The sequence below is a fragment of the Halichoerus grypus genome, chromosome 14, assembly GCF_964656455.1.
Source record: "Halichoerus grypus chromosome 14, mHalGry1.hap1.1, whole genome shotgun sequence".
Lineage (NCBI taxonomy): Eukaryota > Metazoa > Chordata > Mammalia > Carnivora > Phocidae > Halichoerus > Halichoerus grypus.
Window position 1 is genome coordinate 33,118,317 of NC_135725.1, and position 22,249 is coordinate 33,140,565.

General features: G+C 39.8%; 1 protein-coding gene and 1 long non-coding RNA gene across 4 annotated transcripts in view; one reads left to right on the forward strand and one right to left on the reverse strand.

The window, feature by feature from the left end:
• Positions 1–303: 303 nt before the first annotated feature.
• Positions 304–11,413, reverse strand: LOC144380038 (uncharacterized). The gene is made up of 3 exons (XR_013443757.1): positions 10,113–11,413; positions 8,255–8,383; positions 304–1,522 (listed from the first exon to the last, which is right to left on the reverse strand). It is a non-coding gene; the product is annotated as an uncharacterized LOC144380038 (long non-coding RNA).
• Positions 11,414–11,582: 169 nt separating this feature from the next.
• Positions 11,583–22,249, forward strand: part of UHRF2 (ubiquitin like with PHD and ring finger domains 2) — a 91,887-nt gene continuing 81,220 nt past the window's right edge. Inside the window, exons 1-2 of one of the 3 annotated variants that reach the window (XM_078062179.1) lie at positions 11,583–12,081; positions 17,729–17,962. In XM_078062179.1, the coding sequence (XP_077918305.1) occupies positions 11,929–12,081; positions 17,729–17,962 (387 nt within the window). In that variant the 5' untranslated portion in view covers positions 11,583–11,928. The remainder of the gene's footprint in view (positions 12,082–17,728; positions 17,963–22,249) is intronic. The other 2 variants (XM_036065806.2, XM_078062180.1) reach the window with 2 other exon arrangements.

Genomic DNA, 22,249 nt, shown 5'->3' on the forward strand with positions numbered 1-22,249 from the left:
TGGAAATTATAAAAAAATTTATAAAAGGAATTGATAAGAAGTTGTTTGAAAAAAGAAAGAAGAGGATTTAAAAAAAAGAGAGAAAAAAAAAAGGGAGAGAATGTGACCAAGCAGGGGAGTAGGAAAAAACCATACAATAGAGATTTAGGGTATATTTTGATCTGTTAGAAGAAACTATCTCAAAATTTTAAAGAGAGAACAACTTATATATATATACGCCAAAAATACAGGTAACTACTATGAAGGGATAGAATATGACTCTAAAATGAAAAATAAAAATGTTTTTTTTAAAAAAGGGATTGATAAGATGTTGGTTGAAAAAGGGAAAAAGAAAAATTCAAAAAAAAAAAAAACAGTTAAAAAAAATTAACTTTGACAGACTAAAGAATCATGGTAAAAAAAGCCATGAATTCTATGTGCATTATTACCCTAGTGCTGGAGTTCTGCCGTTCTCATTGATCAGTAAACTTGGTCTTGGCTGGGTGTTCTCGCTGATCTTCTGGGGGAGGGGCCTGTTGCCATGGTTTCCAAAAGTCTTTGCTGGAGGCAGAATTGCCCCACCCTTGCCCGGTCCGGACTAAGTAATCTGCTCGGGTTTGCTCTCCGGAGCTTTTGTTCCCTTCAAGCTTTCTGTACAGGTTTGGAGGCGGAGAGTGAAAATGGCGGCCTCCCAATCTCTGCCTCGGAGGAGCCGAGAACTTGGGCCCCGCTCCTCAGTGAGCCCCCAGAGAAAAGCCGCCAGTCACTCCCGCCTCCCCGGTCTCCGGCCACACTCCGTGCTCACCTGGCCTGTGACCGCGCGTTTCTATCTCTGGCACCCGACCCTGTGTGGAGTCTCCAAACCCAGCAGATTCCTGCGGTGCGCTCCCGCACCTCTCCTCCCAGGGGAGGAAGGGGAGTCTCCCCGGATCTGCTGCTTGTTCGGTCCCTGCTGGAGGAGCAGTGGCCCGACTGTGCCGTGGATCACGGTTTATGGCAACCCCGAGCTGAGAGCCCGCGCCTGGGCTCTGTCTCTGCAGCCGGCTTCCCCGCTCCGATACCTGGGAGCTCTGCCACACTCAGGCAGCCCCGGTCTTTCTGTGACCCCGAGGGTCCTGAGACCACACTGTCCCACAAGGGTTCCACCCCTCACTTAGCCACCGGAATGACGTCCCTCAGTGGAGCAGACTTCTAAAAGTTCCGATTTTGTGCTCCGTGGTTCTATCACTTGCCAGAAGCGGCCGACGGAGGCCCCTCGCCTGCCGTCTATCCTCCCGAATATCACCTCGGATTCACTTCTCCGCACGTCCTACCTTCCAGAAAGTGGTCACCGCTTTTCTGTTCAGAGAGTTGTTGCTCTTCTTTTCTTCGATCTCCTGTTGAGTTCATAGGTGTTCAGATTGGTTTGATCCCTATCCAGCTGAATTCCTGAGAGGAGACGAAATCCAGGTCTCCTACTCCTCCACCATCTTGCCAAGCTTTTAAATTTCTTTATCTTTGACCAGATCAAACTCTTATACTGGACTTTCTCCCTAATTAGTCTCTAAAAAAGGAGGGAGAAGAGTGGAAAGTTAATTTCTCAATTCAGATCAATGCTAAAGCTAGAATTTTCATTTTCATTTATACCACCCATAGGTAGACATAAAAAGTCCACTTTTTCTAAGAAGGATATCCATATAACTATGTGTGTATAGGTATATATAAACATTCAATATACATAAAATGAACACCTCATAAGTAAAATTTTCCATATATAAACTCTCCTGTGGCCACTATCCAGATCATAATATAGAATATTACTATCACCCAGAAGTTTCTCTTGTACTCTCTCAGTCAACACCACCAATTCCTTCATTCTCCAAAGTTTTGACTTCTAACACTATGGATTAAATTTGCATTTTCTTGAACTTTATATAAGAAATCATACAGTATATACTTTTTGTGCCTGGCTTCATTTACTCAACATAATGACTCTGAGATTCATTCATATTGTGGCATATATTAGTAGCCCATTCTTTTCTATTGCTGTGTAGAATTCCATGGTATAAATATACTACAATTTGTTTGTTCATTCTCCTATTTATAGATATTTAGGTGGTTTCCAACTTGGAGCTATTATAACTAAAGCTACTACAAACATTCTTGTACATATTTTGTTGGACATATGCATTAATTTCTGTTGCATATATACCTATGAGTAGAATTGCTCCTAGGGTAGGTATGTAGAAACTGCCCAGGTTTCAGATTTGGTTGAATCAATCTGTGTTCCCATCCTGCAAGGTATGAAAGTCCCAGTTGCTCTTTATTCTTGCTACCACTCAACATTGTCAGTCTTTATCTTTAGTCCATTCTCCTGGGACCTGTGGTAAGTTTTAAGAAACTAAACATTGTTGTGATATTCTTAAAAACATTTTTTATTGCTATGGATATAAAACAAAACAATAATTCCTAACATCTTTCAGATTGTACCATGATATATTCTAAGGGGTCACTCAAGAAAGTATATAATTTTGCCCTAGCTGGGATTAGATAAAATGATACTGTGTCACAAATTTGAGGTAGATCAAAGTTTACTAGCACCAACCAGTCATGTGACAAGAAATTCAGCCTGAACCAGCAAATATATGAAGCGCACTTACAGTAGCAATCTGTGGTTAGACTGAGAGATTGGTGGATTATAAGAAATAGAGTAACAAGCTTACTAATGCTATAAAAGATTACCAATGGATAATCTATTACATCTAGGATTAATAGATGGTGTTTTAGATAAATTACAAAATGGCCATAATTATTTCCCTCCCTACCCCTTTGCAATGAGTCTTTGCAGTTCCTCCTGTCAAGAAGGGGAGTCAATTCTCCCTCTCCTTGAATTTGGGCTGGGCTTGTACTTGATTTGTTCAATAAAATCTGATGAATTGACACTGTGCCAATTCTAGGTCTAGGCCTCAAGAGGTCTTGTAGGCTTCCACTGGCTTTCTTAGAACCCTGCACATCTACCATGTGAATAAACCCAGGCTAGACCCATATGGTTCAGTGACAGATCATTTCAGGTAAGGCCATTCTAAACCAGCCAGCCATCATCTGAAACCTGAAGAACCATTTAGTTGAGCCTAGTCCAAATTCTTAACACATAGAATAACGAATGAAATAAATGGCTGTTGTTTTAAGCCTCTAAGTTTTGAGGTGGCTTGTAATGCAGTAAAATCTAACAAATACAGGAAGTATATCACAAGTACTTGATGAAAAAAAAATTCTTATTTATTTATTTATTTGTCAGAGAGAGAGAGAGAGAGACCAGAAGCAGGGGGAGGGGCAGAGGGAGAGGGAGAAGCAGGTTCCCCGCTGAGCAGGGAGCCAAATGTGGGACTAGATCCCAGGACTCTAGGATCATAACCTGAGCCAAAGGCAGACACTTAATGGACTGAGCCACCCAGTGTCTCGGAAAAAAATTCTTAATTATCATTATGAAAAACTCAAACACAATTGCTTTTGAGTCCTGCCAATAGTTGCTACTGCTGATAATGGTACTTAACATTCACTGAATGGAATGTCAAGTACTTACATATGATATCTCATTTATTCTTACCATAAATCTATTAGGTAAATAATAGATTACAGTTGAGAAAACTGAGGTTTGCCTCACAGAGTTGACTCCAGAGCTGACTCTAAAGCTTAAGCTATCAGCCACCTCACCACCAGCTAATCACTAGTGGTTTATTCTAATGCAATATTACTTTTCCTGCTCATTACAATTTAGAGATAGGAAATCGATAGTCAAGAAAAACTATGATCTTGCTCAACCCAGTCCCTGCTAACTCTTAGTCTAATGTAGTCTTTTGCTAAAATTTTTTGTAGTTTATAAATTATATTAAATTTCACAATAAAAAATCTTCATGGTAGTTTATAAAAGAAAATATGTAGGGTAAATATCCTTTAAAAATTCTCATTCAACAACCTAAAAGGGATAACAAAATTTCCTCACTGTATGGAAACTTTATAAAAATGTATTTTTTTAATTTTTTAATTTTAAAGATTTTATTTATTTATCTGACAGAGAGAGGGACAGCGAGAGAGGGAACACAAGCTGGGGGAGTGGGAGAGGGAGAAGCAGGCTTCCCGTTGAGCAGGGAGCCCGATGCGGGGCTTGATCCCAGGACCCTGGGATCATGACCTGAGCCGAAGGCAGACGCTTAATGATTGAGCCACCCAGGCACCCCTAAAAATGCAATTTTAATAGTACAGTTTTATAGGGAGTACATAGATATATTTGGTTTATTTGTACAGTGTAAATATCATTTTAGGTACCAGGAAGAAAATGAGACTATTATATCACTGTAAATATTTTTGCAATTGTATTGTGATTTTTTTTTCTTTTGGCTTTACAAAATTGTGTTTTAGATTTTAAACTTAGAGTCTGGGAATGAGCAGAGAGAAGGCAAATAGTAGATCTTTCTGAGTTTTGGAAATCCTCTGGGATTTCATAAGAGGATAGAAAGCTCCTTAAAGTGCCTTATAAATATTATGATTTGCTTGTTGAACTAATGAAACACAAAAATAATTTAGATATATGCAAATCTGCCAAGCAGAAGTTAGCACTTCATAATTCATCTCCATCTTAAGCTGACTGGAACCCTATCGGAAAGAGCTTCTTCAAGCTCATAAACCCAAATCCATAAAATGGACTAAAAATGACAACACTGCTTCCCATTCCAAATTCTTTATTGTCTCAAATCATCAACAGAATCATTCGAAAACCAGAATAAATTCTATTGACAGAATGCGTTCAGATATTGTGGGAAAAAAAAAACAACAGAAGAAATTAACCATTATCAAGTGCCTATGCAAAGAGACTTTGTCTCATTTGGTTCTTGTGGCACTCTATTTCAGATACAGAAATCAAGGCTCAGAGAAATTAAGTAAGTTGCCCAATGCTATGACACTGACAATTAGCAGATTGCAGTCAAATTCGGGTCTCTTCGATTCTAGAGCCCATACATGCTACATACTTTCATTAAACTTCATTAAATAAACTAATTACTAAATGGATATGGATCAGTTATAAAGGATTTCTTGCTCATGCAAATCAGCAAAATAATGTCAACATGTGTTTTCAATTGGAAAATGGGGGGAAAACACCTTTCTATAGAATGTATTTATGTTAATCACCTTTCCCCTTCACAGGCAGTAATCCTCATAGCAAACTAAATACATTAGTGAGATTGAAACACTGTATTTTTTCCTCTGTACTAGTCTAGACAAAAAATCTATTTTTTATTACCTCAATTTTCTTATACTTCTTCATAAATAGCAATTAGTTTTAAAGGCATTCAATCTCTTAGTACCTGGAAATTCAGATTATAAGAAAATGTAGAGCAAAGTTTTCTCTATACAAAAATTATAGTTATTTGTATAAAAGAATACATGATTTACCTACTTCCCTTCAAAGAGGACATAGGAGGACATGAAGAAATGTTCTAGGTTGAGGTGGGATAGAATGATGAAGAAAGTGGTATCTCTGCCTTTAGAGGTCTGCAGATTATGTAAATTTGTTTCTTGGTCCAATTAGATACCTGAATAGACTCTAGATAACAACCACGTGTATCTAGGCACCAAGCACTGACTTTTGTGTTGGAAACAAAGATAAATAGACTAAGTCCCTGTCCTCTAGGGAATCAAAAATTTAATGGGGAAAGACAGTTATGCAAACAAATTACAGCTCTGAGTTAAGTGTTAGAGTAGAGACATGAACTAAGTTTGAGAATACAGGTGAAGCATTTCCTTCAGCTGGGGAGTATCAGGAAAGTCAGCCTGGAGGAAGTGGCATTTGAGGGAAATCATGACATAGGTGTTGAAATTTTCTAGGCAGAGAAGGCATGGTAAGAAAGAGCCTGGGCAAATTCAAAAGAGGGTGGCCAGAGGGGTCTAAAGACAGGGGTTTACTGACCTTTACCCTCAAGAATAAAAGGTGAAAACTAGAGTCCAATGAGGCTTTCCACAAATCAAAATTTAGTAAAACTGCCAATTTCACTCTTAAGTCAGTGTTGCTCAAAATTTCTTAAGGCAAAGGTATATGATAAGGATGGGGTTGGCGATGGGTTATAACCTAAAGTAACGTTTAGGGAACATGAGATATTTGTAGTGTTATAATTTTTATATTAGATCTGGGGTCAGCAATTCTGCACCCTGCCACCTATTTTCATAAAGTCTTATCAGAACAAAGGCACATTTATGTATTAAGTAGCCGTTTTTGTATTACAAGTGTAGGATGAAAAGTTGCAAGATATCATCTGTCCACAAAACTTTAACATATTCCCCATCTGAACCTTTAATAGTTTGCACTAGAGCTATACGTTAATGCAAATAAATCTCAGAAAAATAATATTGAGTTAAAACGTTTCAATGTTATAAAGAATCATGTTATATAAACTGTAAAAAGACCTCAAATTTACTATTTTTTAGAGATACATGCATTAAAAGTATAAAGACAGGCATGGCAATAATAAATACTCAATTCAAGACCATGTTTCTCTCTTTGGAAAAGAGAGAGAATGTAAGCAGAGAGGGATTTTAACTACTCGAAATGCTTTATTTCTAAAGCAAAGTGGTGAATACAAAAGGGTTTATACTATTCTCTATACCTTTTTTGTATGACTGATGTATTTCATAATTTAAAAACTCTTTGGTTATACAAAAAAAGAAAGATGGAAGAAATTAGACGGAGAAGTTATAGAAGTTTCTATTTCCCCAAAATGGCTGCAACAGTATCTTCCATCCCATATGTTCTTCTTAAAATATGACTTTTGACACCCCTCCCATCAAGAGGTGGGGTATGTATCCCCTCCTCCTGAAACTGAATGGGCTTTTATAAATGTTTTGGTCAAAAGAGTATGGTACAGGTGATGCTATAGGACTTTCAAACAAAGCCATAAAGGTGATGCAGCTTATACTTTGCTCACTGGAATTCTCACCCTTAAAGTCTTCAATTACCATGTTAAGGAGCCTGACTACTCTGAGGCAGCCATGCTGTGAGAAAGCCCAAACTAGCCCACATAGAGAAGTCCGTGGAGAAGTCCTGAAACTTCCAAGGGTGACATGCCTAGATAGTTCCCAATTGCTCTAGTCTCCATTCTTCCAGTTTTAGCTCTATCTGATTACAATAACATAATAAATTCTGAGCCAGAACTCAGGCTTTCCAACTGAGTCAATTTAGAACTCCTGTGCTACAGAAAATGTGAAAAACAGTAAAGGCACTGTTGTTATTTTAAACCTCTAACATTTGTTTCATAGAGCAAGTTGTAACTAGAATTGACCCCATCACTAGAAAATAGTTACCTGCCTCCAGTGGGGGAAATCTGAGCTGAATTGATCCAAAGACCCTCAGAGAGGAGGACCAGTTCTAGAAGAGAGGAGGAGTACCTGGCTGGCTCAGTTGGTAGAGCATGTGATTCTTGATCTCAGTGTTGTGAGTTTGAGCCCCATGTTGGGTGTAGAGATTACTTAAAACTAACATCTTTAAAAAAATTTTTTTAGAAGGTAGGAGAAAGCATGTGACTGAAAACATGGATAAACTGTAAGTCTTTAGTGAGAATCCCAGGTCCCCACTTCTATCTGAGCCATCAAAGAACCAGTGAGAGGCACTCATTGCAGGAAGGACAAGGATTATTCTCTAGACAAAGTGAATGGAGAAGCCTTGGGAGAAACAAAAGAGGGACAGCTGAAAGGCAAAGAACATTGTCTAAAGAGGAAGGACACAGGAGTCTAAGCTCTAACACTGTTATTCATTGATTACACATCCTTATCCAAATCATTTTCTTATTTGTTAAAGAGAAGATAGACAGGAATGATCTCTAAAGCAGATGTCCACAGTAAAAATCTGTGATTCTATTAAAAAGGAGCATACCCCTTAAAATATAGCTAATTTAAGTAATGAGCCACAATATAAAGTATTTTTTTGTCAATGGAAATTTTAGTTCACTTCTCATAACATGTAGTTCTCCTTCAGTTAAGGTACTTTAATGACACCCCCCACCCCAACACACACATACACTTACAAGGGACCAAATGAAAGGGTATGGGCCATGATACAGAAAACTGAAGGAATATGCATGGATCTAGGACTGTAGAACTGTTAACAATCTGTAGACCCAAAGCAACAAGAGAAACGAAAGGTCATGTAGAGTAGGCTACTTTAAGAGGAGTAGTGACTTCCCAGGAAGGCAACAGATAGCTAGAGATGAACTTTCAGGGGGAAAGCCAGTGGAATAAATATACTGACCTCATTCCTTTAGTTTTCTATTTGTGCTTCCTTTCCAGTGGCCAGACTCAACTAGAAGCCTGAGAGCACTGATTCCATTGATGTATTCCTTGCCATTGGACTCCAGGACAGCAAGCAGGTAGAGTGGCTCTGGTGGAGAAAAAGGAAGACCACCAACATAGAAGTGCTGATGAAAAGGTGCTAATCGTAGCTTCAGAGAACAAATTGAAATTCTCTTTTTTAATATACATAAAAGTTGTTAACTATGGGACATTAGGTGAGAAAACTGGAGATATTCTGTGGTGTGAGGAGTCTAGAATAATTAGCTCAAAAATCAATCGTTTTCTGTTTTGCCTGTTTTAACTTGAACAAATTTTGAGTCATGACTGATGGCATAAATTTCAGTATTTGCTTTTTAGCTACATAAATAATTCCTCTTTTCTTTGCCTGTTCACATCCAAGTTGTTTCAGCTACTCATGTGATAATGAAGCATGTTATGTCAGAACTGTCTGATATTTTGGTTTTTGTCAGAGAACTTCTATCTTGCTTTTTCAACTCGGCAACTTTCTAAGTAGGCAAAGGCATGTAGGGAAAGAGGGGAAACCTTAGTTACAATATGTACTGTGTGGAGAAACACAGAAGGGTGTATTTTGTTACATATAGAAACACTATTTGCAATTACTTATTTATATCCTAAGTAACTTACTACACACATAAGCTTATGTTTCAAGAGGTAATTAATTTGGTCTACACAGGACAAATATATCTCTTCTGGGTCTCACACCTCTAAATCCTGTCCTACCAATCCTTTGGGATCTATATTGATTGGATTAACACAAATCCTATACAGTCCAAGTAGATACCAATTTTGACAGTTTTCCCCCCAAAAGTTCTCCACCACATTAACAAGGATAAATCCCCTCATGGGGGTGAGTACAGAAAGTCTTGACTAGTTCCTCTTTCAGAACTTTTCTACTTCCCTTCAAAACTTTGGACTTATATTTCCAATGGTCAGTTATACATCTCCATCTAGTTCAGTTAAGAGCATCCATTTTTCTCCCAAACTAGAAACCCAGGAATTAGTCTCAGCATTTCACATTTCCACATCCCTCATAGTCACACATCTTACAAGTCTGGGAGGCTTGATTTTCTAGAATATTCTGGAATCTGCTCTTTCTTCTCTTATCCACTGCCACAAAATTTCACTGAAATTGACACAATTGCTTCTTCACTAAACTTTCTGACTGGTCCCTTAGTTTTTCCCTAAGGCATCCTTCAAAATTCCTTCTGTTATCTTTCCAAATGCATATTTAATGCATCAGTGGACTCCTTAAAATTTTAGTTTCTCCCTGGGGCCTGCAAAACTTACTGCTTTGAATGCTAATCTTGACACTCTGCCCTTCTCTATCTAGTAAACCTTTCTCTGATACACAATCTCTTCTGACCTGTAAAAATGCAAACTTTCTGTGTGTAAGCATTCTCTTCTCTTTAGGCATTCTCTGCTTATCTAAATCCACAAAAATAATTTATTGTGTCCTACCAAGGGATGGGCGCTATGCTAAACACTATACATTCATTAAATGTTATAAACACCATTTTACATTGAGGAAATTAAAACAAATAATTGGTCCAAGATCATATTTGAAGTAAACATCAAAACTGGGATTATAATTCAGATCTATCTCATCTATGAGTTGAACATTTAAATGCTGCCCCCATTACAATATACCATCTAACTTAGGTCAAGTTGTACCCCTATCCTTACCCTTCCAGATCATTCCAGTCCCCCTTCTTTCATTGCTAATTACTGTTTAAACTGACAACAAACTACTTAGTACTAAACAATTCTTTAGTATTTTCATCTTTTCTAAATCTTACCTGAACTAGGTTGTAAATTCTCTGTATGCAGAGAATTAAAGAAACTCTTAACATGTCTTCACAAGGGTATAATAGCATGTTCTTATAATAGCAAATAGCTATTCCTTACTGGGGCAGGTTAGAAGTGTGCTTTACATATCTCCATCATCTCATTTACACATGTAATGAATATTCAGTATTTGCTGTACTTAAATCAGGAGCAGATAAGATGAATTATATTTAGAAGATATAAGTGAATGTAAAATTTTCAGGAAGAGCAGAGACCCAAAATATGTGGAAGTATTCCATTTTTTCTGTCTCTTCCATGTTGGACCATCCTTTTTTTTTTTATGTTACTTCTGGACTTCACCAGACCTGTAATTATTTGAATCGGTTATTACAAAATTGCTGCTCTACCTTTATGGTAATAATTAGCACCAGTCTGAATAGTCAAGTTATGGATTATGGCAAGTATAAAGTCCAAATTTTGTTATATATATTATTTTATAGCTATATCCCTCTATACAGCTCTACTTTCATATGTTCTCTTCCTTCTTATGAAGACATTTTCATTTTAAATAAACCCACTGTTAGGTAATCCCGCATTGGGCCTATTTCTGAGAATTTATTCCTGGTAGGATCTTCGGAGTTTTTTCTTCTGAGTTGTGTAGTTCTGCATCCTTTATAAGTGTTTTCCATGACCCTTCAATCCCTTAGGACAAAGGCGCACTGACAAGGAAGGTCCACAATCAGAAACGTCCGATTCTGGCGAGCGGCGCTCCAGGTGGCAACACCAAAACCTCTGTGGCCAAAGGTCCAGGCCTGAGCGCGTCGGATCAGAGAGAGCGATACCAGCGGGAGCAGCGGCCTGCGACCTGAAGCCTCCACCTTGACCCAGCCGCGGGAAACCACAGGAAGCAGGTTTCCGCGCGAAGACAGCATTCGGGCTCGGCGGGAAATTCGGGCCCAGTAGGAAGTTCGCGAAGCAGAAGGGTCCTGGGTCCTTTCCCGGGCGGCGGACCCCGCCGCGCCGCGGGGCGGGCCGTGTTCGGCCGGGCGCGGTGGAGCAGGCTCACTTCCTTATGTGCTTTCTCAGAAATTTAGGCCGCGCCCGCCCGCACCCCCATTTTCATGATCATACAAGCGCACGTCAGAGTTGCTTTTTTTGGATGTATTTTTGAGACCACAGAAACCGTAACCGCTTAGGCCTGAGGAGTCGCTAGCCCCCTGGGTCCCAAAACCAAGACTAAAACGGGAACCCGTGCGGTGGGCTTTGTAACCGCGCGAAACCCGAAGACTAGAGGGCGTTTCCAGGGCCCAGGTGCAGTAGAAGCGGCAAGTAACGGCTCTCCGCAGCCCCGCCCCTCCACCCCGCCCTCCCCGCCCCCGCCCATTTTAGTTCTCTCGGGTCTGTAGCCTTCTCCTCCGCGCCTCCCCACCCCCGCTGCTTCCTCTTTAAGGCGGAGCCGGCCGTCGATCTCGCGAGATCCGGGTTGGCGCCGTGACCTCCATGTGGGAGCTAGAGCTCTATAAGTAAACACTCCGCGCGGCGCAGACAAGGCTTCTTCCTACTTGTGAGGTGGGGGTCTGCGGTAGTGGCGGCCCCTGCGACTGGTTCCGGTTTCCTTTCCTTCTCAGCCCGGCTGGGCAGGCGCGCGAGTTCGGAGTCGCCGCCGCTTGTGAGGTCCCGGCGTCTGGTCGGTTTCCCTCATTTGTGTGCGCGCTCGCCCGCCGCCCGCGGAGAGCCGGAGCCGCTGGGGAAGCGGGCCGGGCGGGGCGCGGCGTCCGGAACGCAGGGGGAGACAAAGCCGGGCCAGCCCCCTCTCCCGGCGCCAAGATGTGGATTCAGGTTCGCACCATCGACGGCTCCCAGACGCGCACCATTGAGGACGTGTCTCGCAAAGCCACAATTGAGGAGCTGCGCGAGCGGGTGTGGGCGCTGTTCGACGTGCGGCCCGAGTGCCAGCGCCTCTTCTACCGGGGCAAGCAGGTGAGGCGAGCCCACGGCACCTCTCGGGAAGCCCGGGGAGAGGGCTGCAGGGCGCCGCCAGAACGCGTAGGTTGGGCGGGCCCGAGAGCTTGGTGCGCCGCGTGCAGAGAGAGCACCTGGCTCCACTTCGGGTGGGCAGCCCGCGAGGCTCAGAGTGCAGGCCCAGGCCCCGCCGAGGGGGCGCAGCGGGGTCCCTACGAGCCCCAAAGTGCAGGTGCGCCTGGCAGGGTCAGAAGCGGAGGCACCCAGAGCGCAGAGACCTCACCCCCCTTTCTCAGCCGGTCAGTAGCCTCTGGCACAGCCCGCCGGAGCGCCTGGGTTCCCTAGCTTCCCGCGCTCTGCGGGGTCGGCGCCCCTGGAGGCGGGGAGGGCAGCAGGCTCTGGCGGCCATGCCAGAGTGCTAGTGGGGAGGGCCGACGGCTCCGGCTCCCGGCCCCGCTGACCCGGCTAACGGCTCGCATTGCTTCCGTGGCTCCTCTGCGCTCCCGCCTCCCAAATAGGAGGAGGGAAACTTAGAACTCGCTTCCTCTTAGGCTCAAGAACCCTAGGCTGACTCTTCACTGTGAAGGGATTTGAACACACTGAAGATTCGAAGGGTTTACAAAACTTCTGGCTCCTCTTCTAGAATTGGAATCTGTCTTGAAGATTAGAGACTTGGGCTGAAGGAGCGAGCTATTGATGGAATTCGGGATCGGGTTTAAACTCCCAGGTATAGGCAAGAAAGGGGGATTATTCCCAGAATGGAAAGGAGTATGAAAGACTGTTTTGCTCTTTTTGCTTCTCACCTTCTGATGTAGTCCTCCTCACACAAGCTTTTAAAACAGCAACTGGAGCATAGCCAGCGTTACATACTTGAAGGCTGAAAGTGGTTTGGCAGTGAGGGTGTCTGTGGGTGTCTCTGGTAGTTGTATGGTATGGCCATGCTCTGGCCCATTGAAGATTTTTCTTACCCGAGAAATCTATACCTAGAGACCCAAGCCTACCCAATTTTGTCTCTCCCCCCCCCCCCCCCAAAGGTGGCATTCTCCAGTTGGATAGACCACAGTTTGGTTTCAGTTCTGTGGTTTGGAGTAAATGTAGCTCTTTGATTTGGTGGAAGTAGCGTTTTCCTATAGCCACAAAGGATTTGAAAGGAGTATTTTTCTTCCCTTCATAGGCTTAGCTTCAAAAACTGACCAGAAATGTCAGGGTAACGAGATTATACTCTGAGAGAGAAAGAGCCAGGGTTTATTTTAACTTGTTTTTAAATAAGTGATAGCATCTTTGATAGGTGTGTGAAGCTGTTTTATATTGATCCTTTACTGTTTGACTTGTAAAAACAGGTGTTCAATTATACTGTAAACTTTGCTTTTGAAATCATATGTGTTAAACACTACCTAGATTTATATTGCTATACCTCCAATGACTGATACCTTTTTATCTTTTGGTCAAAGATAAAAATTATGTAATCAGGTCTTCTGAATTTTATTTTTTAGCTAGGGATATAAGAGTACATGAATTGCTGGGATACTTTGGTGACTTCACAAGAGATAGAAATGAAGCATGAGAATGTGTTCCTGGGAAACACTCCTAAAGTCTAATGATCAAATATACTAAAAGAAAACATGGCACCTGGCTGTCTTGAGGAAAAAGTAGAAATTGAGTTAAATTCAGGTCAACAAAGTAGACTTCCAATAAACCAGGAAACTCATTCCGGATTTAGGGAAAAACTGTTGAGGATAATTACCCTTTTGTACCTCTTCCCCCAGGAGAGTTGCTAACTCACTACTTTGATTTCTTCAGCTCAATGATAAACCAGTAGGGATGAAAAATGGACCTTTGGTGCCCCATTGAGTTGAAGACAGAAGGAAGACACTGCTTCAGCTGTGTAGACTTCTTTGTGAGCTGAGGAGTAGCCATGGCAGTGATTATTCCCTCCATTCTCTCTTACTCTTTGGAGTTCACAGTCTATGGACAGAGTAGTAGATCTATAACCGACAACTACTGTATTGGCATCACAGGGCTGCCCCTAGCCTATAAAATGCCTTTGTGCTTATTTGAAAAGCACCCCTTTACTGCTATGTAGTGAAAAATGTCATAAATAAAAACAAATTTACAGTATCTGTGATGTAAATGGTACCCTTTACTCCTTATTCCCCACCCCTTTTATGTTAGGTTTGCTGCTTTTAGTCTTTGGTAAGGTATAGGCAAGAAAGAAATATCCACAACACTTGTGGATATTTATTATAGGTGCTCAGCTCACCCCAGAATTGCAAGTGGTTGAATTTAACAAGACCCCATGGGAGATTCTCATGGCCACCAGAGTTTGAAAATGGATGTTGAAGAATGTCAATCTCCTAATTTCTTACTATTCAAAGTATGGTCCCTGAATCAGCAGGACCTGCAGCATTAGCTTCACCTGGGAGCCTCACGCCTATTGAAGTAGAATCTGTATTTTTAATGAAGTCCCCAGGTGATCTCAGCGAATTAAATTTGAAAAGCAGAGTAATTGTGTAATTGACTCCACTTTTGAGGGTCCAAATAGAGGGCAGCAATTCAGGGCTATAGAAGTTCTGGTTAGAGTAGGGTAACCTTACTTGGATATTACTCTGGGAGGTTGAGCCTGCATCCTGGGGATTAGGTCTTTAAGGAAGAGTTATGTTGATGGATCTCTAAATATTTTGAGAATCCAGAGGTTTTTCTACTTTGAAAGGATTCTCTCACTTCCTCTCATTCTTTTGTTTATACCACTGTAGGTGGGACATGAACCAGAGCTGAAGGAAAACTTAGTAGTACCCTTTTGGCCCTGGACTCTTTATTTTTACACGGAACACAAAGTAAAAGCATTTGCCTATTTAAAGGGGAGAGAGAATGTGTGTGTCATATCTATATTATATAGATGACATGAAAGACACATGAAAATTGTTAAGGGATGCAGGTCGAGGGCATTAAGTTATCAGTAACCCCTTGGGAATGACTTCTCTCACTGCCTTCTCAGGCATTGCCAGTTGGTGTTTGCTTCCTAGTTTTACTTTGCATCACTGTTGCAATTCTTGCTATTACCTGGAATCTCTTTCTTCAACCCAATACAGATGCAGGACTGAAGCCTGGCAAAAAACAAACACTCTAAGGCCATTCTTGCCCCTCTAGTATTTTAAATACTGTGCTCCCATCTTCTAGGATGGCAGTTCCCAAACATTTTCAGCTGTGAGACATCGATGGACTGTAGTTACATGCCTGAAACTCATGGGTGTTTGTGATTTCTAAGTGACTCAATCCCTTCTCCACTTGAGGTACAACATAAGTGACAATAACTTCCAGTGTGTACTTTCATTAAATTTGGGTGAACTTCACTACTTTTCAAGTAACAGTTCATTCCAACATTCTTCACAAAAGCCTAGCTGTGTGGAAGTTATTATGCAATGGATAGTAATCACTATTTTAGGAAAACTGGAAGAATACCTATGAATTAAGGAAGAAGTAGATAATCTGGGTAAAAGTGGCTGTCCTAGCAAGCATGAATAATTGAAGGAAAAGTTACATGTTAATGTGGGCCTAACTTCTACAATAGGGCCTCATGCCTTGGTATGCTTAGTGTTTTCCTAACTTAAGACATTGCTCTTCCTTTCAAACCAAATACCATTTGAAGCAGCTTATATTATTTTGACCAATCACTTAGTAGAAACTTCTTAGAGGGATTGAGTATAAGAATGTCCCCGCTGTGCCTCTGACTCTTGTGCCTCAGATTTTAAAGGAAAATTATGGAAGCACTTTGAATTTCCAATTATTTTACCACTGAAACAGCTTTCTTCATTTTGGGAAATGTCCTTTCAGTTAATTTGCATATTGTATTACTGGGCTTTTTGTTTGTTTTGCATGCTCTATACTGTTAAGAGTTTGTTTTTATCTTCCACTTAGACATAATGTGCAACAGTTGCATGTTTATAATCAAGTTGTACTTTTTCAACAGTTCCAGAACTAGTATGGGCTTACCTTTTTTGGGGGAAAGGGGTATTGGAGAATGTCAAAATGAAGATGTGAATGTATAGGTTTTTTTGGGGGGGGGGGTTCTTGAATTTTTCTCCAGGAGTTGAGGATTAGGTGGGAGTTGTGCTTTTGTTTTGTTTTGTTTAATAAGGTAAGCAGTATTAATCTCTAATCCCTGTAAGGGCTTACCTGCTTATTGATTTGGGAAACTCCTTAGGCTTATTTGGAATAAGCATGTAGACTAACCTGTGAGATATTGTCTAATTTCCCTATGGGAAATTTGTGAATTGTTTGATCCCTTATTGTAGTTAAAATTGTGAATATAATGTGTAGGATTTTGCTAGATGTGTTTTGGGACCACTTGAATTAAAATTATTTAGCATATTAGTTTATCATTTAAGGACAAACTCGTTCTTCCCTTTGGTGGACTTTGGAAATATGGTCTACCTGTGTTAGGGAATTGAGAATGAGGACGGGTATTATATACAAAGGGAGGAAAAATGAACAGTGATTAAACTGGTAATGTTTCTGGGGAAATGATAGTTTTGATTTTCATGGAGTTTGGTTTTCTTACTGTATTATGGTAAAATGGCCAACTGAATTTTATAAAGAAACAAAATGGAGACTTAGTTTTCAAGGGTTTCTGTAACAAAGCCACCAAAACCTAGGTGGCTTAAAACATTAGAAATTTATTGTCTCCTGTTTCCAGAGGCTGTGAGTCTGAATTAAAAGTATTAGCAGGGCCATGTTCTCTCTGATGGTTCTAATAGAGAATCCTTCCTTGTTTCCTTCAGCTTCTAGTGTTGCTAGCAATCCTTTGTAAATTCCTTGGTTTGTAGATACATTGCTCTAGTCACCTGGCTGCCTTCACATCTTCTGTGGTCCAAATTTACACCTTTCACAAGGATGTCAAATACAGTGGTTTAGGGCCCACCCAATTTGACCTAATTTTAACTTGATTACTGCTGTAAAGACCCTATTTCCAGATACCCACATACTGATATTTGGGATTAGGACTTTAATATAATGGGGAGGAGGGGTTGTCACTATTTAATCCATTGCAGAGACCTTGCCAAAATATGGGTAAGTTGCAAGATAGTTTATTCATTATTCATCCTGGAAGGCTTTTCATGGTACAACTTGACAACCTTTACAAATGGATAGAATTAGAGAACTTTAGACAAGTGGAATAGCATGAACAAGACTTGTAATTCCTGCTTTAATTATTTTCTGCTTGATTTTTTAAAAAAAATTACTGACAGTGCTTCAGAAACACAAAATTGTTAACTTAAATGTCTTAATGAACACAAGGTCATAAAACCACTCACCTTCAGAATTCACCTTTCTTGCAGTGGATTGAGGTACTGTTAATTTAAATAAAACTTGGTGAGAAACCTAGGGTTTTTCTGCCTACATGTTGAAGTCATGTAAGCAATGATACATTTTTGGTTTCAGTGGCTGTGTTCCTGATAGCTAATATGGAATGATTCTCCACAATTTATTGAGGTCCTGAGATGCTGCTGCCATCAGAGGCCATAAAGTAATAGGAATGGTTTCAGGATCACTAAATTGCATTGCTATGAATTTTAATAATTTGGCTAGGACATTTGGGTGACTAAAGATGTAGAAAGATCAAGTTTTGAGAGAAGCATTTTAATCTTTTTTTATCCTTTTTTTCCAGTTGGAAAATGGATATACTTTATTTGACTATGATGTTGGACTGAATGACATAATTCAGCTACTAGTTCGCCCAGACCCTGATCTTCCTAGCACATCTAAACAGATTGATGTACAGGCCAAACCCTGTTCTAATAGCCCACCTAAAGTAAAGAAAACCCCAAGGGTGGGACCTTCTAGTCAGCCGTCTACATCAACTTGTGATTTTCTTATTGATCCTGGCATTGGGCTGTATAAGGTATGTTGTCTTCTTTAGACTTGATAGTTGTGAAAATAGAGATGTCTGTTCTCTTTAGTATGTTGCAAATAAGTGAAGATTGATTGTCATTTGAAAGTAAAGACTGAGCTGTTAATATTTTAACTTCTAAAAGTCTTTGAAAATTGTGCAATATGTAGATAAATGTATAAAACGTGTACGTACAACCTAAAAAATATAAAGGAAAAACCTTTGTGATTCCACTGAGGATAAGTAGAATAATGCCAATTCCTTTTTAAAGCCACTACCAGAACGTTATCTCCCTTTCTACTTAAGGGGTAAACTACTTATTCTATTCTGATCTTTTTTGTTTTAGTGTTACTTTTGTTATCTCTAAAAAATGTTTTGTTTTGCCTATATTTGAAGTTTATATAACAGAATTCTACTTTTTCTCAGCTTTGATTCTCATTTTATTAACATGCCATAATATATTTAATCAATGATTAATAGGGCTTTTCCCACTTTCACCTGTTTTGAACCTTCTTTGTGTATCCTGGTTCACTGTTCTAGAATTTCTTTAGGAATTGTTACCTAGAAATGGAAGTGCTGGTTCACTCACAGGATACTGCCAAATTGCTCTCCACTATGTTCTATTGGTCTGCTTGTGTATCCCTATGCTTGCTATTCTAAGTACTGTAGCCTAGTAGACTGTTACCTCCCTATCCCACATCTCCCAAATCTATTCATATTTAAGGGTGTCTTGGTGTTTGGCTTTTAACACTTGCATGTAAAAATTTTAGAATTAGCTTGTCAGACTCTACAGATAAGTAATAGAGGATTTGATGGGGATTGTATCTATAGAATAGCTTGGAGAATTGACAACTTAACAATGTTGAGTCCTTCATCCATGGACATGATAGATGTCTCCACTAACTTAGATCTTTTATAGCTTTATCAGTTTTCTCTACATATCTTATTTCTAGTGGCTGCGTTTTTAATGCTATTATAAATGGTTATCTTTTAAAACTGTGATTTGGGGGCCCCTGGGTGGCTCAGTTGGTTAAGCGACTGTCTTCGGCTCAGGTCATGATCCTGGAGTCCCGGGATCGAGTCCCACATCAGGCTCCCTGCTCAGCAGGGAGTCTGCTTCTCCCTCCCTCTCATGCTCTCTGTCTCTCATTCTCTCTCTCGCAAATAAATAAAATCTTAAAAAAAAAAATTAAAAAAAAAAAAAAAACTGTGATTTGTTTGCCTACATATAGAAATGCAATTGGTAGATACAAGGGTCAATACATATATCAACTTTTTCAAATTCTAATAAATTTTGTAGAAAAATTGAATGACAGTTTTGTTTCATCCTCTCCTATCCTTAAAACTGTTTTTTCTTAACTCTTACTGGTTGGGACAAATTGGGACCAAGACTCAATTTTTCAGAGCATTTTTAAGGCTAAAAATTAAAAATTAGTAGCTGAGGTAAATTAAGAAAATGCAAATAGAGATAATTTTTGATCTGAGGAAAAATGGAAACAAATCCATACGTATAGAATCAAGAAAACTGGCCAAGAGCTATATGTCAAAACTACCTGGCCTAGATGGCTACCCTGATGAATTACCTTAAACCTCTAAAGAATAGATAATTATCTAAATTGACCCACAATTTAAAAAAAAAACTTCCCATTGTTTTTTAAATTTAATATAACACTGATACTAAAATAGAGCAAAAAGCACCCCAGTATCATTACATATTGATGTAAAACTAAAATTATATTTAACAAATAAAATTATGACTATGTGTTAAAAGCACAGAATATCTTGACCAAAGATAGTTTGTCAAGAAGTGGGATAGTCCATTATTTGGATTTTTTTTTTTTTTTAAATATATAGAAGTTTCAGGTATATAACTATCATTTGCCTTCTAAAATTCAGGTTTACAGCTTTATAATTTGATACACTACAAGGTGATCACCACCATAAGTCTAGTTACCATCCATTACCACACAGTCAACCCCTCACCCATTTTACCCAACCCCCAATATAGTAATATTAATATAATTCATCATAGTAATAAGCCAAAAAACCCAAATGATCTAATCTAAAAAAGAGATCCATTTCTGATTTTTTAAAAAATGCTTTGTAAGTGGAACAGATGGAATAGATGAATATTTTAAACCATACCAGCATCATGCTTATTGGTGGGGAAAAGCCAGAAGCATTCCCATTAAAGACAGGAGCCAGACAAGGAAGCCAGTTAATGCTGTTACTTAACATCTTTCTACATGATGGAGATAGGCAGGAGAACAACAAAGTGTAAATACTGGAGAAGGCAAAGTTATTTATGGATATCTGCAAAGTCTAAGAAGATAAACATATTAGAGCATTATGAGCAATCAGTAAGGTAGTTCTTTAAATACCAATAGCTTTCCTTGCTACAATCATTTAGTAAAAGAAAAAAATTTATGATAAAAAAATGTAAAGTTTGGGAATAAATTTACATGATATGGGTAAGACTTATATCAGCTAAAACAATGCTTTTTATGTAGTCAAAATTTAGAATTTTTTAAGATTTGAGATCGGGAAAAAAAAAGGATTTGAGATCGGAGCAAGCGTAAGTGGGGAGTGGTGGGCAGAGGGAGAGGGAGAAGCAGGTTCCCTACTGAGCAGGGAGCCCCACGTGGGGCTTCAGCCCAGGACCCCAGGATCGTGACCTGAGCCAAACATAGACCTCTGACTGAGTCACCCAGGTGCCCCAAAACTTAGAATTCTTAATATTGAATGCCCACTTTCCATATTGTCCACATCACCTGTTGATATCATCCCTCTGAATTAACCAGTATTCTCTATGTTGTTTTCTTTTTTTTTTTTTCCTTAAGATTTTATTTGAGAGTGTGTAAGAGTGGGTTGAGGGGCAGAGGGAGAAGTAGACTCCCTGCTGAGCAGGGAGCCCTATGTGGGGCTCCATCCCAGGACTCCGGGATCATGACCTGAGCCGAAGGCAGACACTTAACAGACTGAGCCACCCAGGCGCCGCTCTGTTGTTTTCTAAATAAACTTGTTTTAGAACAATTTTAGATTTATAGCATGATTGGGAAGATACTACATTTCCCATATATCCCACACTGGTTTGCCCTGTTAACTGATATTTTACCTTAATATGATACATTAGTTATAAATGAACCATATCTCCTTAGCTTTTATCTAACATCCTTTTTCTATTCCAGAATCTCATCTAGGATACATTATATTTACATTAGTGCTATACTAAATAGTTGTTCCTCTTGGCTGTGACAGTTTTTCAGACTGACTGTTTTTGAAGACCTTGATAGTTTCGAGGAGTACTGGTCAGAAATTTTGTAAAATACCCTTCTATTAGGATTCATCTTGTTTTCCTCATCATTAGACTGGATTTACATATTTTTTTGGAGGAAGACCACAGAGGTAAAGTGCTATTTTTATCACATTCTATCTAGTATACAAACTACCAACATCCTATGGGCTAAACCTTAGGTTTTTACATCAGTAGTAACTTATTATACTGTTGATGTGAACCTTAATCACCTGGCTAATGAGGTAGCATTTGTCAAGTTTCTTCCCTATGAGGTTACTCTTCCCCTACCCCTTTTTCATACTTTGTTCTTTGAGATGAAGTCCCTATATGCAGCCCACACATAAGGAGATGGGTTAGTTACAAACCACTTCTTGAGGGTAGATTGTCTACAAAATGTATTGAGAATTCTTATACATGGGAGACTTGTCTCTTTTCCCCCATTTATTCAGTTAGTCATTCACATCAGTAGGGATATTTTCCCCCGTGTCCCTTTGATATACCTCCGTTATTGTGGGGGTTTTTTGTGCTTTTGTTAAAGCACTTTCTTTCTGGCATTAGAAGATGCACCAGGCTCATCTTAGTTATTTCTTGCCCCGGTCCTGGAATCAACCCATTTCTTAAGGAGCCTTGATTCTTTTAATTGGAGAATGGTATTAGAAAGCAAGATCTAGGGTCTAGGTATGTTCCTTGCTACTAGAGTATCATTGCTTTTAGGGCCCTCAGCTGACAGACTAAGGAGGTGTGTGTGTGTGTGTGTGTGTGTGCGTGTGTGTGTGTACACACATTTATATAGGAATTCCTGTATATCCATGTATCTATGTAAGTGTATAGCCATCTGTATGTTAAGCTTACATTATTTTAACTTTTTGGTTAAGGGCAATAGTTCAGAAGCTGCTACTTTTGACTTAATGTTTTGGGCAGTGAAGGCATGCATTTGTTTTCAAAGAGGGCCAATGTATATATGTATCGTAGGTCTGAGCTTAAGGTTAAGCAGTTCTAGTCAA